We start from the raw sequence: 22,528 nt of genomic DNA, 5'->3' as shown, positions 1-22,528 counted from the left end.
ATGGAGCCGGCGGCCGAGCACCAGCAGCAGCTCCGCAGCGTGAGGGCGGGGGCCGGGCTGAGCCGGGGCCGGGGCCAGGGGCTCGGCCGGGGGCCGGGGGCTGCGGGGGCTGGGCTGAGCTGGGGCCAGGGCTAGGGCCAGGGGCTCGGCTGGGGACTGGGGGCCGGGGGCTGCGGGGGCCGGGCTGAGCCGGGGCCGGGGCCAGGGCCAGGGCCAGGGACTCGGCCGGGGGCTGCGGGGGCCGGGCCGGGCCGGGCCGGGCTGGGCTGGGGGCTCGGCCGGGGCCTGGGGGAGCCGGGCTGAGCCGGGGCTGGGGGCCGGGGGCTGCGGGGGCCGGGCCGGGCCGGGCCGGGCCGGGGGCTGTGGGGGCCGGGCTTGGGATGGGCCGGGGGCTCAGGCGCTGGGGGGACCGCTCCGGGGCCGGGGGCTGGGCTGGGGGCTCGGCTGGGGGCCGGGGGGGCCGGGCTGGGGGCCCAGCCGCTGGGGGGGCTCAGCTGGGGCTGGGGCTGGGGGCTGGGGGGGCCAGGCCGGGCTGGGCTGGGGGCTTCGCCCGGGGGCTGGGGCCGGGGGCTCGGCTGGGGCCGGGGGCTGGGGGGGCCGGGCCGGGCCGGGCTGGGGTCCCAGGCGCTGGGGGGCTCGGCTGGGGCCGGGGGCTGGGGGGGGCCAGGCCAGGCCGGGGGTTCGGGCACTGGGCGGGCTCAGCTGGGGCCCGGGCGCTGGGGGGGCCGGGTTGGCGAGGGGTCCCCGGTGCCCTGGGGGGGTCCCGGGTGCCGTGGCCCCGGGCTGGGGCGGGCGCTGGGGTGAGCGTGTGCCGGCGCCGCCTCCCTTCCAGCTGCGGGACTTCCTGCTGGTCTACAACCGGATGACCGAGCTCTGCTTCCGCCACTGCGTCTCCAACCTCAACTACCGCCTGCTCACCGGGCGCGAGGTGAGGCCCCGGGGCGGCCCGAGCCCCCCAGCCCGGCTCCGGCAGGGCCGGCCCCCGCGCGCGGGGTCGGAGGGGCCGTGGGAGCCCCCCGCCGCGCTGACCCCCGCCGCCCCGCAGGAGACGTGCCTCGACGGCTGCGCCGCAAAGCTGGTCCACTCCAACCACCGCCTGATGAGCGCCTACGTGGCGCTGATGCCCTCCATCGTGCAGCGCCGCGCCTCCAACTACGAGGCCAGCGTGGCCCGGAACTCGGCCCAGGCGGCACCGGCGGCGCTGCCGGGGGGACCCGGAGCCTCTCCTGACCCGCCGGCGGCTCCAGGCCCCGGTGGAGCCTTGCAAGGGGCTGCAGGCGCTGGCACGTAGCATGGCTGTCGTCCTGGATCGCACCTTCTGCCGGCAGCGGTGGGCTGGGCGGCTGCAGGATGGGTCCGGGCCCCGCGTTAACGGCGGGAGAAGTCACGTTTCGGCGCTGCAGCGCGGTCTGGGCCTCCACGCGCTGCCAGGAGCCTTGGTCTGGAGCAGCAGATTCACTCTGTGCCGGGACCCGGCTTCGCGGATCTACGTCCTCAAGCGCATCGGCATCGAGAGCCTCCCGGCGGTGGCCAGGCCTGTTCCGTGCCTGGCGGTGCTGGCGGGGGGGCACGGGGGGCACCAAGAAAGAAATCGCGGTGCCTGCCCTTCCGGCGGGGGAGTTCCCACCTGAACTCTGCCCTAACGGCTCCGGCGCTGGGCTTTCCTGCTCCAGACCTGGGGTTCTTGTATTCCTCGGCAATGGTTTCCTCGTGCTAATAAAACACCCCTTCGTTAACGTCTCGGTGCTAACGCGTTGTGAGGGTGAGTGGAGCCCTGGTCCCGCCTGCGTGGCGCACCCCGCGGGGGCAGGGCCGCTCTCCCCGCGGCTGAGGGGTGCCATCGCTCGTCCCGGCAGCCCTTCCGTCTCCGCTTTGGCTGCGGCATCAGAGCAGGCTGCAGGTCGCGGCTCTGCGGGCACCAGCCCTTCCTCCCGGAGGTCGCGGAAGCGTCCTCGTGGAGCGTGGTTGGCTCTGGCCCTCGGCACGGCAAGGAGGTGCGGGGGTGGCTGAACCCGGCGAGCCTCGCAGAGGGGCCGCTTCCTCCTGGCGCCGTGGCAGACGCAGGGCTGCAGCGGTTTGGGGCTTCCCAGGCCCAGCCACCGAGGCCGAGCGCGTTCCCGGGCACTGCAGGCAGCGTCGGTGGCGGGGGCGGAGCGGTGCCTCTGCCGGCGCGCGTGGACGCCCGGCGCTCGCCCGGACCTGAGCGGCACCGGCTGCCGCCTCCGGCTCCTTTCTCGCTGACGCGTGCCAGCGGAGCGCGGGCGCTGGGTGTCTGCCCGGGACGTGCCCCAGGCCCTGCTCGGCTCCAGCCCCGGCTCCGCGAGGGACGAAGCGGCTGAACGTTTGTCTCAAGGCGTGCCCGCGTGAAGCTAACGCAGCCTTGCAGGAATTTGCGGGCAAGATATACGGCAGCAAGGCCATAGCAACATGCCGCTCGGTGTGGATATCTGGCTGCGGGTGCGTGCACGTGGCTGGCGCGAGACCCCGGGCGTAGGGGGGCTCGGAGACGTGGGGTACGTGCCGTCGCCCTGGGCGAGCAGGACGCGAGGGAGTTCTGCGCAGGACGTGAGAGAGTTCTGCGCAAGCGTGAAGTTGTTGCCTCAGGCACGCAGCCTGTAAAAAGACCCCCACCCCAGGCCCAGCGTGATCGCCTGCCGCTGGAGACCCCAGAAGCGGGGACCCCCGGGATGCCGCGGATCCATGGTGGTGACTGTTTGCGCTTTTCTGTCCTGAACTCTTGCTTAATTTCCCTCTCTTGTTTTCCTTCCTTCCCTATCGCTGTTTTTCTCTCTTCTCCGAGCGGTTAATAAACGAGCGAACTTGCGACATCTGACCTCGTTTGTGTCTTAATCTCGCTCGAAGGGATCGGACCTGGAATGGGAGGTCGGTCCAGCTGCCCCCAGCCCCTGGACTCGCCTGAGGTCAGCTCGAGGGCGAGGGGACCCTCCTCTCATCCAAATCGGGTCCTGACACGGTCCCACGCGCCGGCTCGCAGGCGGCTCGGGCTGGAAGCCGGCTGGCACCGCCGCCTCGCCGAGGGGCAGCCGCCCGCGCTGGGCGGTTGGGCGCGGGGCTCGAGGGGAGCGTTCACCTGGAAGTATTTGAATTCAGAGGTGCTTGAAGGCGTGGGTCCTGCAGCTGCCCGCAGCTCCCGTCCCTGCCTGCAGGAGTGGACCCCCGGCGCAGCTCGCTCGGGGCTTTGCCCTGGGCTCTGGCTGGCAGCACGGCTGGCCCGGGGGGCTGCCGCAGCGGCTGGGACAGGGCTGCAGTTCTGCCAGCAGAGAGAGGGTCCCCCTGGGCCGCGGCGAAGGGGGTTTGCATCCCCTCGCCCCTTCTCCGAGCGCCTGTGGCGGGGCCGTCGCCAGCCTCGGCATCCGGGGAGCGGTAGGGCCCTGCCGGGGCTCCGCCGAGCCTTGTCCCTGCTACGAGGTTCCGGAACGCTCGGGCGCTGGCGGCGTGGGTCCCCGCCAAGGTCCCTGCCTGCCCCTCGTCCCTGTGCGGGAGGGCAGGGGGAGCGGAGCCCCAGCCGCCCCTTCCCTCGGTCTCTCGGGTGACGCTCTCGGTCCCGCCGCTCTCCACCTCTGGAGGCTTTTCCCGGGCCCCCGCTGTTGCCAGCCCCTTCTCCCAGCCCCTGCGGCGCGCGAGGCGAGCAGCGGCGCTCTGCCCGGTGCCGTCGCTGCGGGGCCCGCGCCCCCCGGCAGCCAGCTGGCACCAGGCAGCCCTTTCGCGAGACCCCCAGCGCCCCGGTCCCTGTGCCCCCCGCGAGCAGAGCTCTCCGGGGCGCTGCCCGCAGGGACGCCCGCCCCGTGCCTCCCCGGCCGAGGGCAGGGTTAATGCGTTCCCTGCAAAGGGCACCCCGGCCTTGTTTTGGCGCCGAGCCGCCCGCAGGGACGCCCGCCTCCGCCTCCGCCGCCCTCGCCCACGCCGGCGCTGGGAGGTGGCCGCTGGCGCCCCGCCGTCGGTGCCCTGCCTGCCTTCGGCCACGGGACGCACGCCTCGCCCCTCTGCGCAGCCATGCCCGTCCGCTCCCGGGGGTCTGCACTGGCCCTGGGCAGGCTGAGCCCGGGATGAATTAATAATGAATTAATCACGATTTCACCGGTGCATCGGCACGTTGAGCCTGGCAGCGCACGGCCGTTTCTAGAGCGCGTGTGACTCCAGGCTTCCCAGAGCATGGCTCTGCTGTTCTATCTTTACATTTTAATTCTAATTTTCTAGAGACAGGCGTAAGTGCACTCTGACCCGTGAAGCTGCTTGGCCTCGGGCTGCGAGGACCGGGCAGGGACCAGCGGAAGCCGCTTCGCTCCCATGCTCTTCCCTACGCGCCTCTTGCCTGTGGTTCTCGGGACGTCGGGGCAAGCGAGCTCTTCACCGCACCCAGCAGAGCCCGTCTTCGGAAGCGTCTCGGCCTCGTCCTGTGTGAATTCCCGTTGCTCCGTCTTTCTCTCCCAACAGTTCCATTATTCCCTGGCAGTGGGGACGACGGCCGAGCGGCAAAGGGCGCTGCCGCTCGCAGGAGTCTCCGGCACCCGTCGTGGATGTCAGTCAGCTTCCAGGAGCCCGAGCCTTTCCTCCGGAGGCTGAGCACCCCGCTCCTGAACAACAGCAGCTGGAGGGAGACCTTCACGGCTGCGTCCCACAGGCCGGCCAGTGCCCGAGGCGTGCGGGGGACGCCCGAGCGAGGAGCGCGCAGTCCGTGCAGCCCGTCTCCGCGGCACGCGGCTCTCGTGCTGGGGCCGCTCGGCCAGGGCAGCCCCGACGGACCGGGAGGACTCACGGCAGCACTCGCCGGCGCGCTGGGGGTCACGTCCTGGCAGAGCGGCAGCTAAATCTGCCGGTTTCGGCGCAGCGCTTGCAGCCTGGGGAGGAGGTGGCTCCGGGGGATCCCGTCAACAGGTACCAACACCTGATGAGAGAGAGGAGAGAGCATGGGGCCAGGCTCTTCACAGGGGTCCGCAGTGACGGAACAGCATCACAAATCAGTCAGGGCTGGCAGGGGCTTCTGGAGGTCACCGTCCCCGAGCCCTGCGCCAGCGGAGCCCCCAGGGCTGGTTGCCCAGGGCCACGTCCAGACGGCTTTTGAACGTCTCCAAGGACGGAGACTCCACCGCCTCTCCGGGCAACCTGCGCCAGGGTTTGACCACCCTCATGCCAAGGAGTTTCCTGGTGTTCAGATGGCGTTTCGCGTGTGTTAGTTTTCGCCCACTGCCTCATCTTGCGTTTCTCCTCGTTGAACTTCACGAGGCTCCTCTCTGCCCGTTTCTCCAGCCTCCCGCCGTCCCTCAGGATGGCGGCGCGACCGGCTGGCGTATCGGCCGCTCCTCCCGCTGTGTGTCATCTGCAAACTCGCAGAGGGCGCGCTCTGCCCCGCCGTCCAGGTCGTCAATGGATAACGTGGTCCAGTGTTAGAGAGCCCTGGCCCCGGTGCCGAGCCCCGGTGACTCCGTTGGTGGCTGGGCTCCGTGCCACTCGCCGCAGCCCTCTGAACCTTCAGCCCGTTCTCAGTGCACCTCACTGGCCACTGGCTACTTCACTGGCTTGTCTGTGAGGGAACAGCGTCCCGAGGGTGAGAATCCACGGGCACAAACTGAAATCCGGGAAATTCCACTCAAGGAAAGCTTCTTCGCTGCGAGGGTGGCCAAGCGCTGGCGCGGGTTGCTCGGGGAAGCTGTGTGGGCTCCGTCCTTGCAGGCGTTCGGCACGCGACCGGACGCGGTCCTGCGCAACCAGCTCTGGCCGGCCCGGCTTGAGCAGCGGCGTTGGACTGGGTGATCTCGAGGGCCCTGCCAGCCTCGGCCGCTCTGGGCGTCTGTGGCATAAACCGAGGTAAACGCGGGGCTACCGACGGGTCTGAAGACGTAATTATGAAAGGAAAGCGTCCTGCAGAGACCTGAGCTCCTGGCAGGGGCACGGCTGCTGTTGGCAGCGAAGGGGGCCGGGCTGTGCATTTCCGCGTTTGTCATCTGCCTGCGGAGCTCAGCGGACGTTCGCCGCCCCCTCCTCTGCCCAGCTCCCGGTGCACGGTCTGACTGCTGGGGTCGTTTCACCCTCTTACGGGAGATTGCCGGCGTTTGCAGAGCCCTCCGTGCGAGAGCATACCCTAAGCTACAAGGAGTGCAGGTCAAGGCTGTGATCCGGCCATTGCGTCCTGATAAAGCTCTGCTGCAGAGGGCTGCGGGAGCGGCCGTGGAACTGCCGGGGAGCCAAGCTCTGGGCTAAACCGCGTCGCACCTGCCCGCGCCCCGGGGGTGGACGCTGCAGCGTACGGCACCCGCGGGACCGTTGCCGTCCGTGTTCACAGACGAGAGGGGAGCACGGAAACGATTTGGGGTCGGATCATAGGATCGTAGACCGCTCTGGGTTGGAGGGACCTTTAGAGGTCTCCCAGCCCACCCCCTGCAGCATTCGGTGAGGCTCATTTGATGAACGCTCACTGGCGAAGCGCAGCAGTTGGGAACCGAGGGCGGACGTGTCAAACAGGAATGTGGCAGATCTTTTCAGCAGGAAGGAGGCGGCACCGTGTGAACAACTTGTGCAGGACGTGACGGATTGCTCGTCACAAGGAGCCCTGGCTATCGCTGCGTACAGCCCCACGTGCCCCAGGACACGGGGGTTTTCCCTGAACGCCTTCGTTCCCGATTACCGGTGGTAACGCAAGCGCACGCTTACGGTTATCGACTCGGGGGCGGCAGATGGGTCGTGCCGAGGTGCTGCCGGGCTGGCCCTCACCAAACCGCCCCAGGAGCGGGGCAGCCGACGGAGAGCTCTCGCCGCAGGCTGCTGGGGTGCGGTGCTGCCGTCAGCCCCCGATGCGGCGTTGCCCGTTCGGGCAGCGCCGGGCACGGCACGCCCCGACGTCGGCCGGCCCGGAGCCGCCATGGGCAAGAGACGGGCTCACGTGCCAGCAGCACGCTTGCTTCTGGTGCGGTAAGTGTTTGGGTTTGTATTGCAGAGGCCAAAAACATTTACGCAACGCAAAAATAAAAGAGCGTAAGCTTAAGATACATTTGATGTCAGGCTCCAGTTCTGGCCACGATTAAGTAAACTTTGGTGCATTTTCTGAATTCTCAGTGACCCGGGTACTGGTTTAACTTACCGTCTCTTAGCACACCGACACAAAACCCGTGCTGGCGCCTGTCTGCAGCTGATGCTGCGCGCAGATGGCTGCTCCTGCCGGCCGCTGCGCCCCGTGCCGGCATAGCCCACGGCTGCGTCGTGCCGCAGCGCTGCCCCGACTCGGCCGGGGCCAGGAGGAGCTGCTGGGACGTCTTTGTGTGAGAATAGATGGATTTGGCAAATAAAGAGGGAACTTGGGCCGTTTACCTCATTTTGTTTATCGTCCCTTTCAAATACTCATAAACTCCGGTCGCCAGATGCCGTTCTTGGCACCGTGCATCGTCTGCCGTGCCTTCACGCGGGGAGGGGAAGGGTCGGGACTGCTGCAGCGCGGTTCCTCATCGGCATGTGCTTGTCCTGCATGTCCCATCTGCCGCGTTGAAGGGACGAAGCTGTTGCAGATGCTGAAAATCGAAACCCATGGAAGCCTGGTCACGTAACAGCAGCCCCTCCGATATTTTTCCAGGGCCTTTCTTGCCGTGCGCCCTGCTGCCGGCTTACGGCCCAGACTAACATTTGGCGCTTCCTTCCCTCTCCTGCAGCGGGACTCGCGCCCTGTTCCCGGGGCATCGCCTCTGCTCCCTGCCCCATCCGCGCCGTGCGCCGCTGCCGGCCGAGCCGTCCTCAGCTCGTCTCCCAGCCCGCGCCGCTGGCTGCAGCTCTCCACCCGCGGCCGGGCCGTGCTGTGAGCTGCTCCACAGCCCTTTCTGCCATGTCAGATGTAAGCCCCTGGGCACGCCTGCGTATTTTTCCCTTCAATTCACTGTCCCCCGGTAGCCAGGGCGATGCTTTGCTCGGGACGGCAGCTCTGTTTGCCTCCTGGGCCGCGTCCCCTCGACGCCGCCGTCGCCCCAGCGCTCTGCGTCGCAGCCCCCGGTCCGACGCCTGCGGGAGCGTGGAGCCGGGGAGCGACGGGGAGGACAAGGAGACGTGGCCTGGAGACCTCTGCAGTGGAGCACGGGGCCAGCCATGCAGGGGCTGCTGCAGCAGGGCCCCCAGCAGCCCCGCGGCCCACCCTGCCTCGGCGGACCCCGCAGGCGGCTCCCCGGGAAGGTCTTGCTTTCCCACCCGTGTGTCCTGCTCCCCTCCCTCCTCGCTGAGCCTCCTCGGCTGGCTGCGCGGTCTCCCGCGTGTGGGGGAGGATGGTCTCCTCGGGGGGCTGCCGTGGCGTGGGAAGGGGCAGCTGCCCCCCGACCGCCGCTCGTCTCTTAGCAGCTCCTGGAGCAGACGCTTAGCACGGTCTAGGGAGATCAGGGAATCATGGAATCGTTTAGGTGGGAAAAGACCTTGGAGATCACCCAGTCCAACCAGTAACCTACACTACCAAGTCCACCACTAAACCAGTTAAGGGAAGAGCGGCAACCCCACACCTCCTGCCTTGGTGGCTGGATTATAAATAATGACAGTAAAAACTGGGAATCACTAAGATTGGAAAGGATCTCTAAGATCACCAGCCCAACCATCAACCCAACACCCCCATGCCCACCAAACCATGTCCCCCAGTGCCACCTCTGCCCGTTTTTTGAACCCCTCCAGGGATGGGGACTCCCCCACCTCTCTGGGCAGCCTGGTCCAATGCTTGACCACCCTTTCCGTGAAGAAATTTCTCCCAATATCCAACCTAAACCTCCCCTGGCGCAGCTTGAGCCCATCTCCTCTCGTCCCATCGCTGTTCCTTGGGAGCAGAGCCCAACACCCCCTCCCTGCCCCCTCCTGCCAGGAGCTGCAGAGCGATCAGGTCTCCCCTCAGCCTCCTCTTCTCCAGGCTGAACACCCCCAGCTCCCTCAGCCGCTCCCCACCAGCCCCGTGCTCCAGACCCTGCCCCAGAAAGAAGAAGGGACTGTCATCAGCCCAACTGTTCTGTAGCGTCCTGGGCCCAGCCTTCCCAGCCCCTGAGGGCGCGGTTTGTGCTTTGTGCTGTGAGCTGCTGCGCGGTGGCGGAGCTGGGAGAGCAGCCGTGAGACTGCGTGGGGACAGCCGGCAGCAGGCGTGGGCTCAGGCCGGGGAGCAGTGCCGCTGTCGGTGCTTGGGGCTCACCGTGGGCACTGTGCAACAGCGTGGCACGGGGCACCGGGAGCGCCCCACCGTGCCCTGCCGCGCGTGCTGGCTCAGTGCCTGGCTGCGGGTGTGCGACGGGAGCGCCATCAGGTCCCGGGTGTCTTGCAGAAGACGGTGACGGTGCGTGGGTGCTGCAGGGCGCAGGCTGTTGGTCCTGCCTCTCCCCCAGGCAGCGAGGGGGTGTGGGGAAGGGTTGTGCCGTGGCCCCGGGTGACTCTGCCGCCGGAGGCCCTCGATGGTCCCCCACCCGCTGGCAGCACCGCAGTAATGTACTCGGTGCATCACGGAGCAGAGTGAAAGCCCTCGCTAGCACGCTGTCCCTCAAACATTGCCCGTGCCACCCCATAGCTTAGCACCAGTCATTCTGATTTTCTCTCTTTCCACCTTTGAACCTGGTTTGGAGCTCTTCCGAGTCATGAGCGAAGATGCCTCCCCCCCACCGAGAAAGGTGAGCCCCTCAGGCCCCAGCAGTCCTGGTGTCACCCGGACTGTCCCGCAAGACCATCCCCTGCGCGGTTTGAGTGGTAGCCTGCAGCGCACGCGCTGGGTCACCCTCCGTGCAAAGCGTGACGCAGGCCTGCTTCACCCATCGTTTCTCCAAGCCTCTGCAACAGCAGCTGCCGGTGAGGCACAAACCGCGCCACGTGCGGCACCTGGCATGGAGAGCGAGCCTACCCGACCCTGCTGCCGTTTCAGCTGTGTCTGTGCAGCAGTCATCCGCACCTTTCTGCAAAGCAGTACTGCCCCGAGCATTTCCCCATCAGCCCATTTCACAGACACACCGTGCCCCACCCATGAGAGGCCGGGGTTTGCCCTTTCTGCTCAGCTCCTTCCAGCCAGCAATCCCTGATCCTATAGGGACGGTGGGAGACGGGCACAGGAGAGAAGCCTTGCCTCCCCGGCGTGCCCCCAAAAGCCTCTCAGCGTTTCACATAAACGCTGTCCTAGTGCCTGTGGAATGCAGAAAGCCCGAGGGCCTCTCGGCTAGCATAAACCAGCAAACCGGCTCAAAGCGTGAGTGGAACGCACGCCATGGGCCATGAGAGGGTGAGGGGCGCTTGGGGGGGCGAGCAAAACGCTTGTTGACAGATCTGGGAACGCAGTGACGTAGGCATGGCCAGGGCTTCACCTGCATCGCTCTGCTGGCAGTAAAAGGGAGCACGTGTGTGCGCACGTGCACGCAGACACACGTAAACCCGTGCGTGCACGCCCGCACAGGCTCACAGAGCCCCTGGGGACGCCGCAGGGGTTAACTTGCGCCCCTCTACAGTGACGCCTTCCAGGCTCCAGCTTCGGCCTCTCCTCTCCGCAGGAATGACCAAGACCGGAGCTGCAGAAAGGCCTCGTCTCATTTTCCCGGGAGCAGATCGTTTGTCCAGCGAAGGATGCTGGCGTTGTGGCAGAGACGGAAGAAACTCCACCGCCAGAATCTCTGTGATTTTTTTTTACAGACGATACAAAACTGGAAGGAGGAAAGGAAAGGGCATGCCCCATTTTTTTAAAGATCCTACAAATGCAAAGGGAGAAGACGGTTCAGAGCTTGACACGGTAGACATTGGTGCAGCAAAATACTGCGGTCAGTGATGCTTGTCTGCAGCCGGCAGTGGAGATGCACGTACGGACGGGTAAGCCTCCACCCAAGGAAGGTCCAGACCCTTCGGCCGCTACAAAGGGGGTGACGGCAGCTCCGCAGCCCGGCGCTACGGGCGGGCAGTCTCGGCCATGGGCAGTGCCGCAGGCAGCAGGAGCCGGTAGGGCTGCGGCAAGGGCAGACTGGAGTGAGCCAGGCGCTTCAGCAGGTGGGCTTTGACTCGGCTTTACCTTTCACGGGTTTACACGGATGCACTGTGGCGGTTTGCTCTCAGACAAGCAGCCTGTGCTGCTCGGGTGCTGGTTAGCATCTCGCCGGGTGAGGCACACTCTCCGTTTCCCAGGCGCGCGAGCTGGGTAAGCTGCACGCTGTATCACAGGGGGCTTCGCAGTCTGCTGTGCGGGAAGTAGCTTCCAGGTGAAATCCAGCGCAAAAGGGGTGACCGGCTGTCATAAGATATGCTGAGCCAAAAGCTTGGGGAGATGAGGCATGCCGTGATCTGGAGGACAGGAAAGACACAGAGCAGAAAGCCTCGGCAAGAAACCCGCCAGCCGAGGCAGCAGGATGAGCTCTGGCCTCTCTGGGTAGGTCACAAGTTCAGAGTTGCCATAACGAGCCGTCACCAGCTGTGCCATGAGGCTCCGCTGACGCTTGCGAGCTCCTGCTGCACTGATCACTGCTCAAAACCCCAAGAAGTTATGCAAGCTGCGGTGCACAAAGATGTGTCACCAGCTGCTGTGCACGGCCCTCACCCCGCTCGTTACAGTAAGCAATTTGGCAGCGATTGGCCAAACAAATCTGCCCGCTTGCCTCTAGGATAAATTATTTCCCCAAAATAATATAAATCACCAGGGCCCCTATTTTAAACTGTTCTGGATCGTTTCGCCTTTCCAAAGACAGCTGCAAAATATCAGTGACAAAGGAATAGAGTTCAAGAAAGGAATCTTAATTCTCGTCCCACACATGCGCTATCTTCTTGAAAGCCAAGGCCGATGCCATTGCTCTTGCTTCAGTTTTCTGCAACGTCATTTACGGGCAAAACGCATCTTTCCCAGGGCAGAATGCTCCTCCCAGCGGAGGAGTTTGTCAGAGACCTCTGCGACGGCTCCGACTCCTCTTTTTCATAGAATCACAGCGTACCAGGTCGGAAGGGACCTCGAGGATCGTCCGGCCCAGCCCTTCCTGGCAAAAGCACGGTCTAGGTGAGATGGCCCAGCACCCTGCCCAGCCGAATCTTAAACAAGTCCAACGTTGGGGAATCCACCACCTCCCTTGGGAGATTATGCCGACGGCTGATTGTTCTCATGCTGCAAAATTTCCCTCTTCTGTCCGATTAGAATCTCCCCAGGAGTAACTTGTACCCATTACCCCTCGTCTTTTCCATGTGACTCCTTGTAAAAAGGGAGTCTCCATCGCCTTTGTAGCCACCCTTTGAATACTAGAACACGGTGATAAGGTCCCTCCTAAACCTTCTTTCCTGAAAGCTGAACAAACCCAGTTCTCTCAGCCTTTCCCCAATTCCCAGGCTTCCCAGTCCTTTGACCACCTTTGTGGCCTTTCTCTGGACCCTTTCCAGCCTGTTCACACTTTTTTTGCATAGCGGGGACCAAAACGGAATACAGGCGTGGCCCGACGAGCACTGAGTAGAGTGGGACAATGAGTTTCTCTCTGCTGGCGGTGCCCTTTTGATGCCACCCAGCATCCTGTTGGCTTGCTTTGCCGCAGCAGCGCGCTCTTTGCTCATATTGAGCTTATTCTCCACCGGGACCCCCGAGTGCCTTTCCACAGAGCTGCTCCCCAGCCGGGTAGATCCCCGTCTGGCTGCACTCCTGGATTATGGAATCATTTAGGCTGGAAAAGACTTTTAAGATTATGAAGTCCAACCATTAACCTAACACTGCCAAGTCCACCACTAAACCATGTCCCCAAGCACCATGTCTGCATGGCTTTTAAATACCTCCGGGGATGGGGCCTCAACCACTTCCCTGGGCAGCCTGTTCCAGTGCTTGACAGCCCTTTCTACGAAGAATTTTTTTGTAATATCCAATCTAAACCTCCCCTGGAGCAGCTTGAGGCCATGTCCTCTTGTCCTATCATTTGCTACTTGGGAGAAGAGCCCAACACCAACCTCCCTGCCCCCTCCTTTCCAGCAGCTGTAGAGAGCGATCAGGTCTCCCCTCAGCCTCCTCTTCTCCAGGCTGAACACCCCCAGCTCCCTCAGCCGCTCCCCACCAGCCCTGTGCTCCAGACCCTTCCCCAGCTCCGCTGCCCTTCTCTGGACACGCTCCAGCACCTCAATGTCTTTCTTGTATTGAGGGGCCCAAAACTGGGCACAGCATTCCAGGTGTGGCCTCCCTGCCCTGCTCCTGCTGGCCACACTATCCCTGACACAAGCCAGGATGCTGTTGGCCTTCTTGGCCACCTGGGCACACTGCTGGCTCACGTTCAGCCGCTGTCGACCAACACCCCCAGGTCCTTTTCGGCCAGGCAGCTTTCCAGCCACTCTTCCCCCAGCCTGCAGCGCTGCATGGGGTTGTTGTGACCCAAGTGCAGGACCCAGCACTTGGCCTTGTTGAACCTCACACAGTTGGCCTCGGCCCATGGGTCCAGCCTGTCCAGGTCCCTCTGCAGGGCCATCCTACCCTCCAGCAGATCGACACTCCCACCCAGCTTGGTGTCATCTGCAAACTTACTGAGGGTGCACTCAATCCCCTCATCCAGATCATTGATAAAGATATTAAACAAGGCTGGCCCCAAAACAGAGCCCTGGGGAACACCGCTCGTGACCGGCCGCCAAATGCACTTAACTCCATTCACCACAACTCTCTGGGCTCGGCCATCCAGCCAGTTTTTTACCCAGTGAAGCATACGCCCGTCCAAGCCATGAGCAGCCAGTTTCTCCAGGAGAATGCTGTGGGAGACAGTGTCAGAGGCTTTACTGAAGTCCAGGTAGATGACAGCCACAGCGTTTCCCTCATCCACTAATTGGGTCACCTTGCCACAGAAGGAGATCAGGTTGGTCAAGCAGGACCTGCCTTTCATGAACCCACACTGACTGGGCCTGATTGCCTGGTTGTCCTGTACGTGCCACGTGATGGCACGCAGGATGATCTGCTCCAGGACCTTCCTCTGCACCACAGTCAGGCTGACAGGCCTGTAGTTCCCCGGATCGTCCTTCTGGCCCTTCTTGTAGATGGGCGTCACATTTGCCAACCTCCAGTCAACTGGGATGTCCTCGGTTAGCCAGGACTGCTGACAAAGGATGGAAAGTGGCTCGGTGAGCACTTTGGCCAGCTCCCTCAGCACCCTTGGGTGGATCCCACCCAGCCCCAGACCTGTGTGTGTCTAAGGGGTGCGGCAGGTCGCTAACCATTTCCCCTTGGATTGTGGGGGCTCCATTCTGCTCCCCGTCCTCATCTTCCAGCTCAGGGGGCCGGGTCCCCGAGACCGACCGCTCTGACTATTCAAGACGGAGGCAAAGGCGGCAGTAAGTGCCTCAGCCTTTTCCTCAGCCTTTTCCACTGTGTTCCTCCCAGCATCCAATAAAGGATGGAGATTCTCCTTAGCCCTCCTTCTGCTGTTAATGTATTTCTAGAAGCATTTTTTTATTGTCTTTTACTGCAGTAGCCAGATTCAGTTCTAGCTGGGCTTTGCCCCTTCTATTCTTCTCCCTGCATAACCTCACGACACCCTTGGAGTCCTCCTGAGTTGCCTGCCCCTTCTTCCAAAGGTCATAGACTCCTTTTTTTCCTGAGTTCCAGCCAAAGCTCTGTTCAGCCAGGCTGGCCTTCCCCGCCGGCTCATCGTTCAGCACACGGGGACAGCCCGCTCCTGCGCCTTTGAGATCTCCCTCTTGAAGAATGCCCAGCTTTCCTGGACGCCTTTGCCCTTCAGGGCTGCCTCCCAAGGGACTCTCTCAGCCAGGCTCCCAAGCAGGCCAAAGTCTGCCCTCCGGAAGCCCAAGGTAGCCATTCTGCTGACCCCCCTCCTACTTCTCTGAGAATTGAAAACTCTATCATTTTGTGATCACTGTGCCCAAGACGGCCTCCAACCATCACATCACATCGCCCGCAAGTCCTTCTCTGTTCGCAGACGACAGCCCGGCGGGGCGCCTGCCCCAGCTGGCTCCCTCACCAACCCTGTCAGGAAGGTCTCTGCCACGCGCTGCAGGGGCTTCCGAGACTGTTTCCTTGCTGCTGGATGGGATTTCCAGCAGACATCTGGGAGGTTCAAGTCCCCCACGAGAACAAGGGCTAGCGAGCCTGAGACTTCTCCCAGCTGCCTACAGAATATTTCGTCTGCTTCTTCATCCTGGCTGGGCGGTCTGTAACAGACTCCACCACGATATCGGCCTTGTTGGCCTCCCCCTGGTTCTTACCCATAAACACTCAGCCCTAGCATCACCATCGGCAAGCTCCAGACAATCAAAACACTCCCTCACACGCAGGGCTACCGCACCGCCTCGCCTTCCTTGCCTGTCCCTTGTGAAGGGTTTGTAGCCATCCATTGCAGCACTCCCGTTGTGCCAGTCATCCCACCGTGTTTCCGCGATGGCCACTAGATCATAGGTTTCCCGCTGCACAATGGCTTCCAGCTCCTCCTGTTTATTGCCCATGACGTGTGCATTGGTGTAGATGCACTTCAGTTGGGCTACTGATCCTGCCACCAATTCCTACATGACCATTCTCAGGCACTTCCGTGGTTTCTAACACATCCATATCCCTTGTGGTTTGCAGCCGCATGGAGCTCCACCCCCTACCTCCATTGAGGTGGCGGACTGAAGGACCTCGCTAGCACGCTGTCCCTCAAACACGGGCACGCCATCCTGTGACTTATGTCTAGCGAGCCTGGTTTTACCCCTCTCCTCCTTCAAATCTGGTTTAAAGCTCTTTCGATGAGCCCTGCTAACTCCTGTGCAAGGATCTTTTTCCCCACTTTGAGACAGGTGCACCCTGTCACCAGCAGGCCTGGTGTCATGTAGACTGACCCATGACCAAAAAACCCCGAATTCTGCCAGTGACACCAGTCACGGAGCCAGGTGTTGATCTGCTGGCTCTTCCTGTGTCTTCCCTCATCATTCCCTGCAACTGGAAGGACAGAGGAGAACACTACTTGTGCCCCTGACCCCTCAACCAGTCGTCCCAAGGCCCTGAAGGCTCTCGTGATGCCCTTGGACTTCTTATTGCAACTTCATCGCTGCCTACATGAAAAAGCAATAGTGCGTTGGTAGTGGAGGGCCGTACCAGGGTGGGGAGCTTTCTCTTCACGTCTTTACCCAGGCCCCAGGGAGGCAGCAGCCTTCCCTAAGATGTGGGTCTGCTCTGCATTTTGGGCTTTCTGCTCCACTCAGGAGAGAGTCTCCTATGACAATGACCCGTCTTTTTTAATTTACGGACGTGGTTTTGACACAGGGCGCAGGCTGACAGCCCCGGCGACACGCCCAAGCTAGGTGAACCCTCATCCTCGTCACTGTTGCCCTTCCAGAGCCTCGTACCGTCACGCAAGGGCAGCTGGGGAAGGTGGGGCGGTCGCCGAGGAGCCACGCCTGCTGCGCTGGGCAGGAGCTCCTTGCCATCGCGCCCTTAATTCCCTGTGTTCAGCCAGGCGGAGAGAGGCTGGGGCGTCCTCCGTGGCGTGACCGCCCTGCCTGACGAGCCTGTCCCAGGGAAGGCGGGGTGCGGCTCCAGTCGTCTCCTTCTCGCGCTCCCCGATACTCCTCAGCCTACTCACCTCTCCCGGAGCTCTGCCACCGAGCGGAGGAGTTGCTCTGCCTGGGTGCACCTCCCTGAGTTATGTCTTCGCAGGTGCACGACCTTGCCCTTGTCCTTGTTGACCTCCAGAAGAGTCTCGTTCGCCCACTCTTCCAGCCTCTCCAGGTCTTGCTGCAGGGTGACTCCTCCTTCCAAAGCCTCCGCTTCCCCACTCGCTTTGGTGTCATCAGCGAACCTCATCAGGGTACGCTTGGTCCCATCATCCAGATCACTTATGAAGATATTTGACCAGCGGGTTAGCTCAGTTGGTTGGAGCGTGGTGCCAATAACGCCAAGTTCACAGTTCAATCCCTGCTCACTGCAGGGGGGTTGGGCTCGATGATCTCTCAAGGTCCCTTCCAACCCAAAGCATTCTATGGTTCTATATGTATATTTCGTTATATACGGAAGCAATTAGGAACCCTCTTCGGCACCCCCTGGAAGAACATCTGGTTATTCATATGACGACTGGTCCATAACACTGGTAAGCTACGCTCTTTGCGTAAGCGTCCTGGTCTGTACAGTTCTATCCCGATAGAGAAGCGTCTCCAGTAACACAACCACCAATAAATGAGGCTCTAAAGGTTTTACCCTCAGGCAAAAGCGGCACGAGACGTGTGGCGCTGGGCAGAGCAAAGAGCAGGGACAAGAGGACCTGTGCTGACAGCTTTGCGGGTCCCTGACTGCAACGCAAGGCGTCGGAGCTGGTTCCGCACTGGGACGCCGGGAGCCAGACCCGACAGCGCTGCGCTCCTCGTAGCCGTGCCTCGGCAGCGGGGCTCGGAGCTGCCCAGCGCCATGTGGGGCCGCGGGCGGCGTCTGCGACGCTGGCTGTGCCGCAGGCAGGGACGGCTCGGCTTCGGCGGGAGCCGCTGCGCTCTGGGGAGGCTCAGGCTGCAGCAGCTGGGGCAGCAGAAGAGAAAAGCAAGCAGGAGACAAGTGACGCCGAACAGCAGGAGCGGCAGCAGTTCTGCCGTGTGCTGGCTAGCCGGGGGAGGCGAATGAGCAGCCCGCTGCAAGGGGAACTTCTGGTGCCTGGGGCTGCTGCATGCAAGCCTGGAACCTGTAAAGGTGACAGATCCCCAAGGGCCTTTTGCTCTGTCGCTGCCGGACGTTGAGCTGCCAGGTTACAGCAAGGGTTCTCGCATCAGTGTCCCAGCGCACGGCTTCGCACTGACCTGCTTACGCGCACAGACCGGCCTGCCAAGGCTTTCCGTCTGTAATCTGCTCTGGAGCAATAAAGGGGATGGAAGTAAGCGCACGTATGCGAGGGGATTGCTGTTAAAGACACCAGCGCTTCTTTTACAGCCGACAGCTCAGCACCACGCTTCTGTCAGAGGCGCCTTGGGGCCGCGCTCCCCGAGGACGAGAACTGAGCGTCGGCTGCAGCCATCGGCTTCGACTCGAAGGAGAAAAGCTCTCACCTAACGGGAGGGCTCCGTTTGGGAGGCGGATGCTGGAGCCGCTGGGCAGCCCAGAGCCAGTCGTCACCGGGGTGCCTGGAACGTTGTGATGCGCAAATTTGAGCGCAAAAGGTGCCGCAGATAAATCTTTGCGTCCCACCCCCGCAAGCAGAGCGCACTCACAGCCAGCGAGCGGTGGCTGACACTGCAAAGGGCTCGTTCCCCACAGCCGAGGAAAACCCGCATTAAACTTCATCAGGAGGAAATTTTTCAGACAGAAGAAAGTTGTGAGGGTTTTTTTTTCAGTTTCTTCAACGGTGAAGCTGTAGGTTCTTGGCAAGCGAGGAAGGCTAAGAAATTCAGAAGGCTGTTCAGCATTTGCTTTCAGTTCTTTGAAATCCACAGACCTAAAGGACTTGCACTGCACAACGCAGTTTTTGTTACGGGCATGGAGGCAGACGGCAACGCTCGGCAGCGGCTCTCGGCCAGAGCCGGCGCCGGTGCAGGAATGGAGCGAGCATCCGCCAAGGACGCGCAGCCCGCTCGCTGCTCCAGCCCCTTGACCGCCCTTGCTGCCCGTCCCCGGACCTTTGCCACTTTGAGAAGGAGACCGTAAGCATGTTCTGGTGTGTCCCCCACGATTGCTTTTGCTCCTTTTCATAGACTCACAGAATCACGGAACGCTTTGGGTGGGCAGGGCCCTTCAGAGCCCACCCAGCCCGGCCCCTGCAGTGCCAGGGACAGCTTTAACCAGCCCAGGGTGCTCAGAGCCCCGTCCAGCCTCAGTGGTTGGACTGGGTGATCTTAAAGGTCTTCTCCAACCTAAACAATTCGATGGTTCTGTAACCTGGCCTGGGATGTTCCCAGGGACGGGGCCTCCACCGCCTCTCTGGGCAGCCTGTGCCACTGCCTCACCGCCCTCACTGTACAAAATTTCTCCCTTATACCCAGTCTAAATCTATTCTTCTGTAGTTTAAACCCATCACTCCCTGTCCTGTCCCAACAGGCCTTGCTAAAGCTTGCCCCCCCCTTCCTGCAGCCCCTCTCAGCACTGCCAGGCCGCACTCAGGCCTCCCCGCAGCCCCCTCCTCTCCAGGCTGAGCACCCCCAGCCCCCCCAGCCTGGCCCCGCAGCAGAGGGGCTCCGGCCCTCGGGGCATTTCTGTGGCCTCCCCTGGCCCCGCTCCAGCAGCTCCGTGTCCTTGTGCCGGGGACCCCCGAGCTGGGCGCAGGGCTGCAGGGGGGTCTGCCCAGAGCGGAGCAGAGGGGCAGAATCCCCTCCCTCGCCCCGCTGCCCACGCTGCTGGGGATGCAGCCCAGGATGGGGTTGGCTTGCTGGGCTGCCAGCGCACATTGCCGGCTCGTGTCCAGCTTTTCATCCCCCAGGACCCCCAAGCCCTTCTCCGCAGGGCTGCTCTCCATCCCTGCATCCCCCAGCCTGTGCTGATACCGGGGGCTGCCCCGTCCCAGGTGCAGGACCTTGCACTTGGCCTTGCTGCCCCTCACGAGGGTCCCACAGCCCCACCTCTCCCGCTTGCCCGGGTCCCTCTGGATGCCATCTCATCCTGGCATGTCAACCGCACTTTTTCCTAGCACTTGATTTGCTTTTTGACCACCCCGAGCACTGAAGTGCCATTTGCACAGAAATAGCTGTCATCCCCCGGAGATCGGACTCCCCGGTGGCGGTGGTCAGCTCAGAACTCAGCATTTCAGGTGCAAAACGCGAGACGGGCGTCCCTTTCCATGTATTTGCGCCGAGCTGACCCTGCCCCTGCATCACGCAGTACTGCCGTGTCCTGCTGCGGCTCCTCGGAGCCTGATCAGCTGCGTTAGCTAATCAGCGCTGTGCACAGACTTTCTCGCCTCGCCCTGCCACCGTGCCCGGTGCATGCACGGGCTGAGCAGCAGCAGAGCCCACGGGGGTCTCCGTGGGACCCCCCCGGTGACCTTCCACAGAGGAACACGACCTTTTTCCCCTGCTCCTGTTCTTGGCCGCTTCCCAGCAGAGGACCTGCCCTCTCCCCCACGGAGCCTGTGGCTCCTTGGCGGCCTGTGCCGAGGGGCTTTGCCAGGGCCAAGCAGAGGGGCCGCCAGGCGCCCCGTGCGTGCGCCACGCGGCTGCGCCGGGGGCCTCCCCCAGCTCCGCGCCGGCAGCGAGACCGAACCTCGCTGAGCGCGCCGCTCGCCGCTGGCCACGGCCTCAGCACAGCTGGACTTGCCGTCTAAGGGTGGCCTTGCCAGGCGCCTCATTGCCAAAACAGGGCAACCCGGGGAGCCCTTGCGAGCCCGCCCAGGCGCGGCAGCCGGCCTTGCCCTTGGCTGCCAGACCTCGCGCCCGCCAGGACCGGCCGCACCGGGCACTCCGACCCCGGCGTCTCTGCAGCGGAGAGCAGCTCTTGCAGCCGCGCCTGCAGCTCCGCACCCTGCGGCAGCTTTCTGCCGTGCGAGCATGGGTGTATGCACGGGGCAGCCTGCAAACGGCGTCGCCCGCCTGCTCCAGCTGCGCCCCGGGAGGCTGGCCCTGAGCATGGGGAGGGAGTGGGTGCGGGCTGGATTTTGGACAGGGTTCGGATTCCTGCCCTGTCCGCTGCCAGCAGCGGCCGGGGGCGGCTGCTCTGGGCTGGGGTCTGTGCCCCATGGCACTGGAAGATCTTTCTCAGTGACGCTGCACTGCGCGTCGGGTCCTCGCCACTGAGAAGGTTTGGGCTCGCGGAGGACAGCTGGAGGAGAAAGGAGACCACCTCTGCTCAGAGCCCCCTTCCTCAGGGCTTCCGAAAGCTTAGGGAGAAGCAGAAAGGAGAATGTAATCTGCGCTCCCATTTTCTTACCTTTTCCAGAGCCCTGTGCAGTTAAGGAACTTTTCAAGGGAACACCACAGCCCAAATCATGGCGTGTGGAAGAAAACGTGATACCGGGAGCCTGCCAGGACTCTGTGTCTGGGGCCGTCATCCCTGTGGCCCGCAGCAGGCTGGGCTCTCCTCGCCCTCCCGTCAGGGCGCTGGGCTCCTTGCGCAGCCCCTGCCCTACCCGCTTCCCCGCTCATGTCCCCCTGCCCACTGTTTGCCCTCTGGGGAGCGGGGCGAGGGGCTGCTGCTCGGGGCCGAGGGCCCAGACGAGAGCGACGGCACATGTGCGCATGCAGCAGGGGCTGCGCGGCGCCCGCCGGTGCCCTGCGGCTCTCGCCTGCTCCCAGGCACGGGCCAGAGATCGGAGCCGTGTCGTCGGTGCAGGCAGCACAACCGGATTGCAGGAGCTCGGCCAGGGCAAGACGGCGCCATTCCGAGCAGCCGCTGCGTGCCGTGGGGCTCCGGGGGACGGCGCAGCCCCCACACAGTCCTGCCGTCAATCCAGCGGCTCTTGGTGCCGCGTGGGAGGGAAGGCTCCGGGCAGGAGAGTGCAGCTGCACGCGAGAGAGCGGCTGAGGGAGCTGGGGGTGCTCAGCCTGGAGAAGAGGAGGCTGAGGGGAGACCTGATCGCTCTGCAACTCCTGGCAGGAGGGGGCAGGGAGGGGGTGTTGGGCTCTGCTCCCAAGGAACAAGCGATGGGACGAGAGGAAACAGGCTCAAGCTGTGTCAGGGGAGGTTTAGGTTGGATATTGGGAGAAATTCCTTCACGGAAAGGGTGGTCAAGCATTGGACCAGGCTGCCCAGAGAGGTGGGGGAGTCCCCATCCCTGGAGGGGTTCAAAAAACGGGCAGAGGTGGCACTCTGGGACATGGTTTAGTGGGCACGGGGGTGTTGGGGTGATGGTTGGGCTGATGATCTTAGAGATCCTTTCCAACCTTAGTGATTCCAATTTTTTACTTTCATTATAAATGATCCAGCCACCAAGGCAGGAAACATGAAATTGCTGCTCTCCCCTTAACTGGTTTAGTGGTGGACTTGGAAGTGTTGGGTTACTGGTTGGACTGGGTGATCTTAAAGGTCTTTTCCAACCTAACCGATTCCATGATTCTATGATTCTTTCAGGGTCAATTCCTTATGGACGCCGTATTCCGGATGCAGACGCAGCAGCTGCGCAGAGCCTGGCTCAGCAGTGCCCGGACGTTGCAGCCCAGCTCCTCTCTGAATCCCGGAGCCTCCTCATCCCTCTCCGGGGCTGCCTCAACGCAGGTAAGAACAGACGCTCCCCTAGGGAAGCTGGGCAGCACGTGTATTCGGGGAAAGGGAAGACCGGGAAGGCGTCCGCTCTCCTAGCACCAACGGCCGCTCACGGCAGCGAGAGCGAGCCATCCTCCGCAGGCTGGAGGGAAGGCACGGGGCCACAGGCCTGCACCCGCCCGCCTCCCGGCCTGCCCGAGGGCGACTTCGGACACCCAGACGCGCACCCAGCAGCGCTGCAGCCCAGCAGAGCCACGCTCCTCCGGCGCGCTCCAGGGCTCGCAGGAATCGCTGCTGGCGGCCCAGAGCTGCGCCGCGCTCTCCCATCTCCCTTCCCAGCACGCCCGGCAGCCCCGCCAGTGCCTGGCCAGCCAGCAAGCGGCCCCGAGCTGTCGAGCGGGACGGGGCCTTGCGCTGCCGTCGGGGCTGCAGCGGGACCTACAGACACGAGGACAGGAGGCAGGAGCCGTCTCCCACGTGGAATCTTGGCCCAAGCCCCGAGCCTCGCAT

The 22,528-nt window shown here is 63.3% G+C and overlaps 1 protein-coding gene across 1 annotated transcript; it reads left to right on the top strand.

The window, feature by feature from the left end:
- TIMM10B (translocase of inner mitochondrial membrane 10B) lies at nt 1–1,291 on the top strand. Its single transcript, XM_075727748.1, has 3 exons — nt 1–39; nt 833–928; nt 1,046–1,291. Exons 1-3 carry the CDS (start codon nt 1–3, stop codon nt 1,289–1,291), a joined length of 381 nt encoding a protein of 126 aa, XP_075583863.1.
- Nucleotides 1,292–22,528: the final 21,237 nt, after the last annotated feature.

The sequence above is a fragment of the Pelecanus crispus genome, chromosome 1 (genome assembly GCF_030463565.1).
Source record: "Pelecanus crispus isolate bPelCri1 chromosome 1, bPelCri1.pri, whole genome shotgun sequence".
In the NCBI taxonomy this organism is placed as follows: domain Eukaryota; kingdom Metazoa; phylum Chordata; class Aves; order Pelecaniformes; family Pelecanidae; genus Pelecanus; species Pelecanus crispus.
Note: the sequence above shows the minus strand (reverse complement) of the source record. Positions and strands in the feature narration are given on the sequence as shown.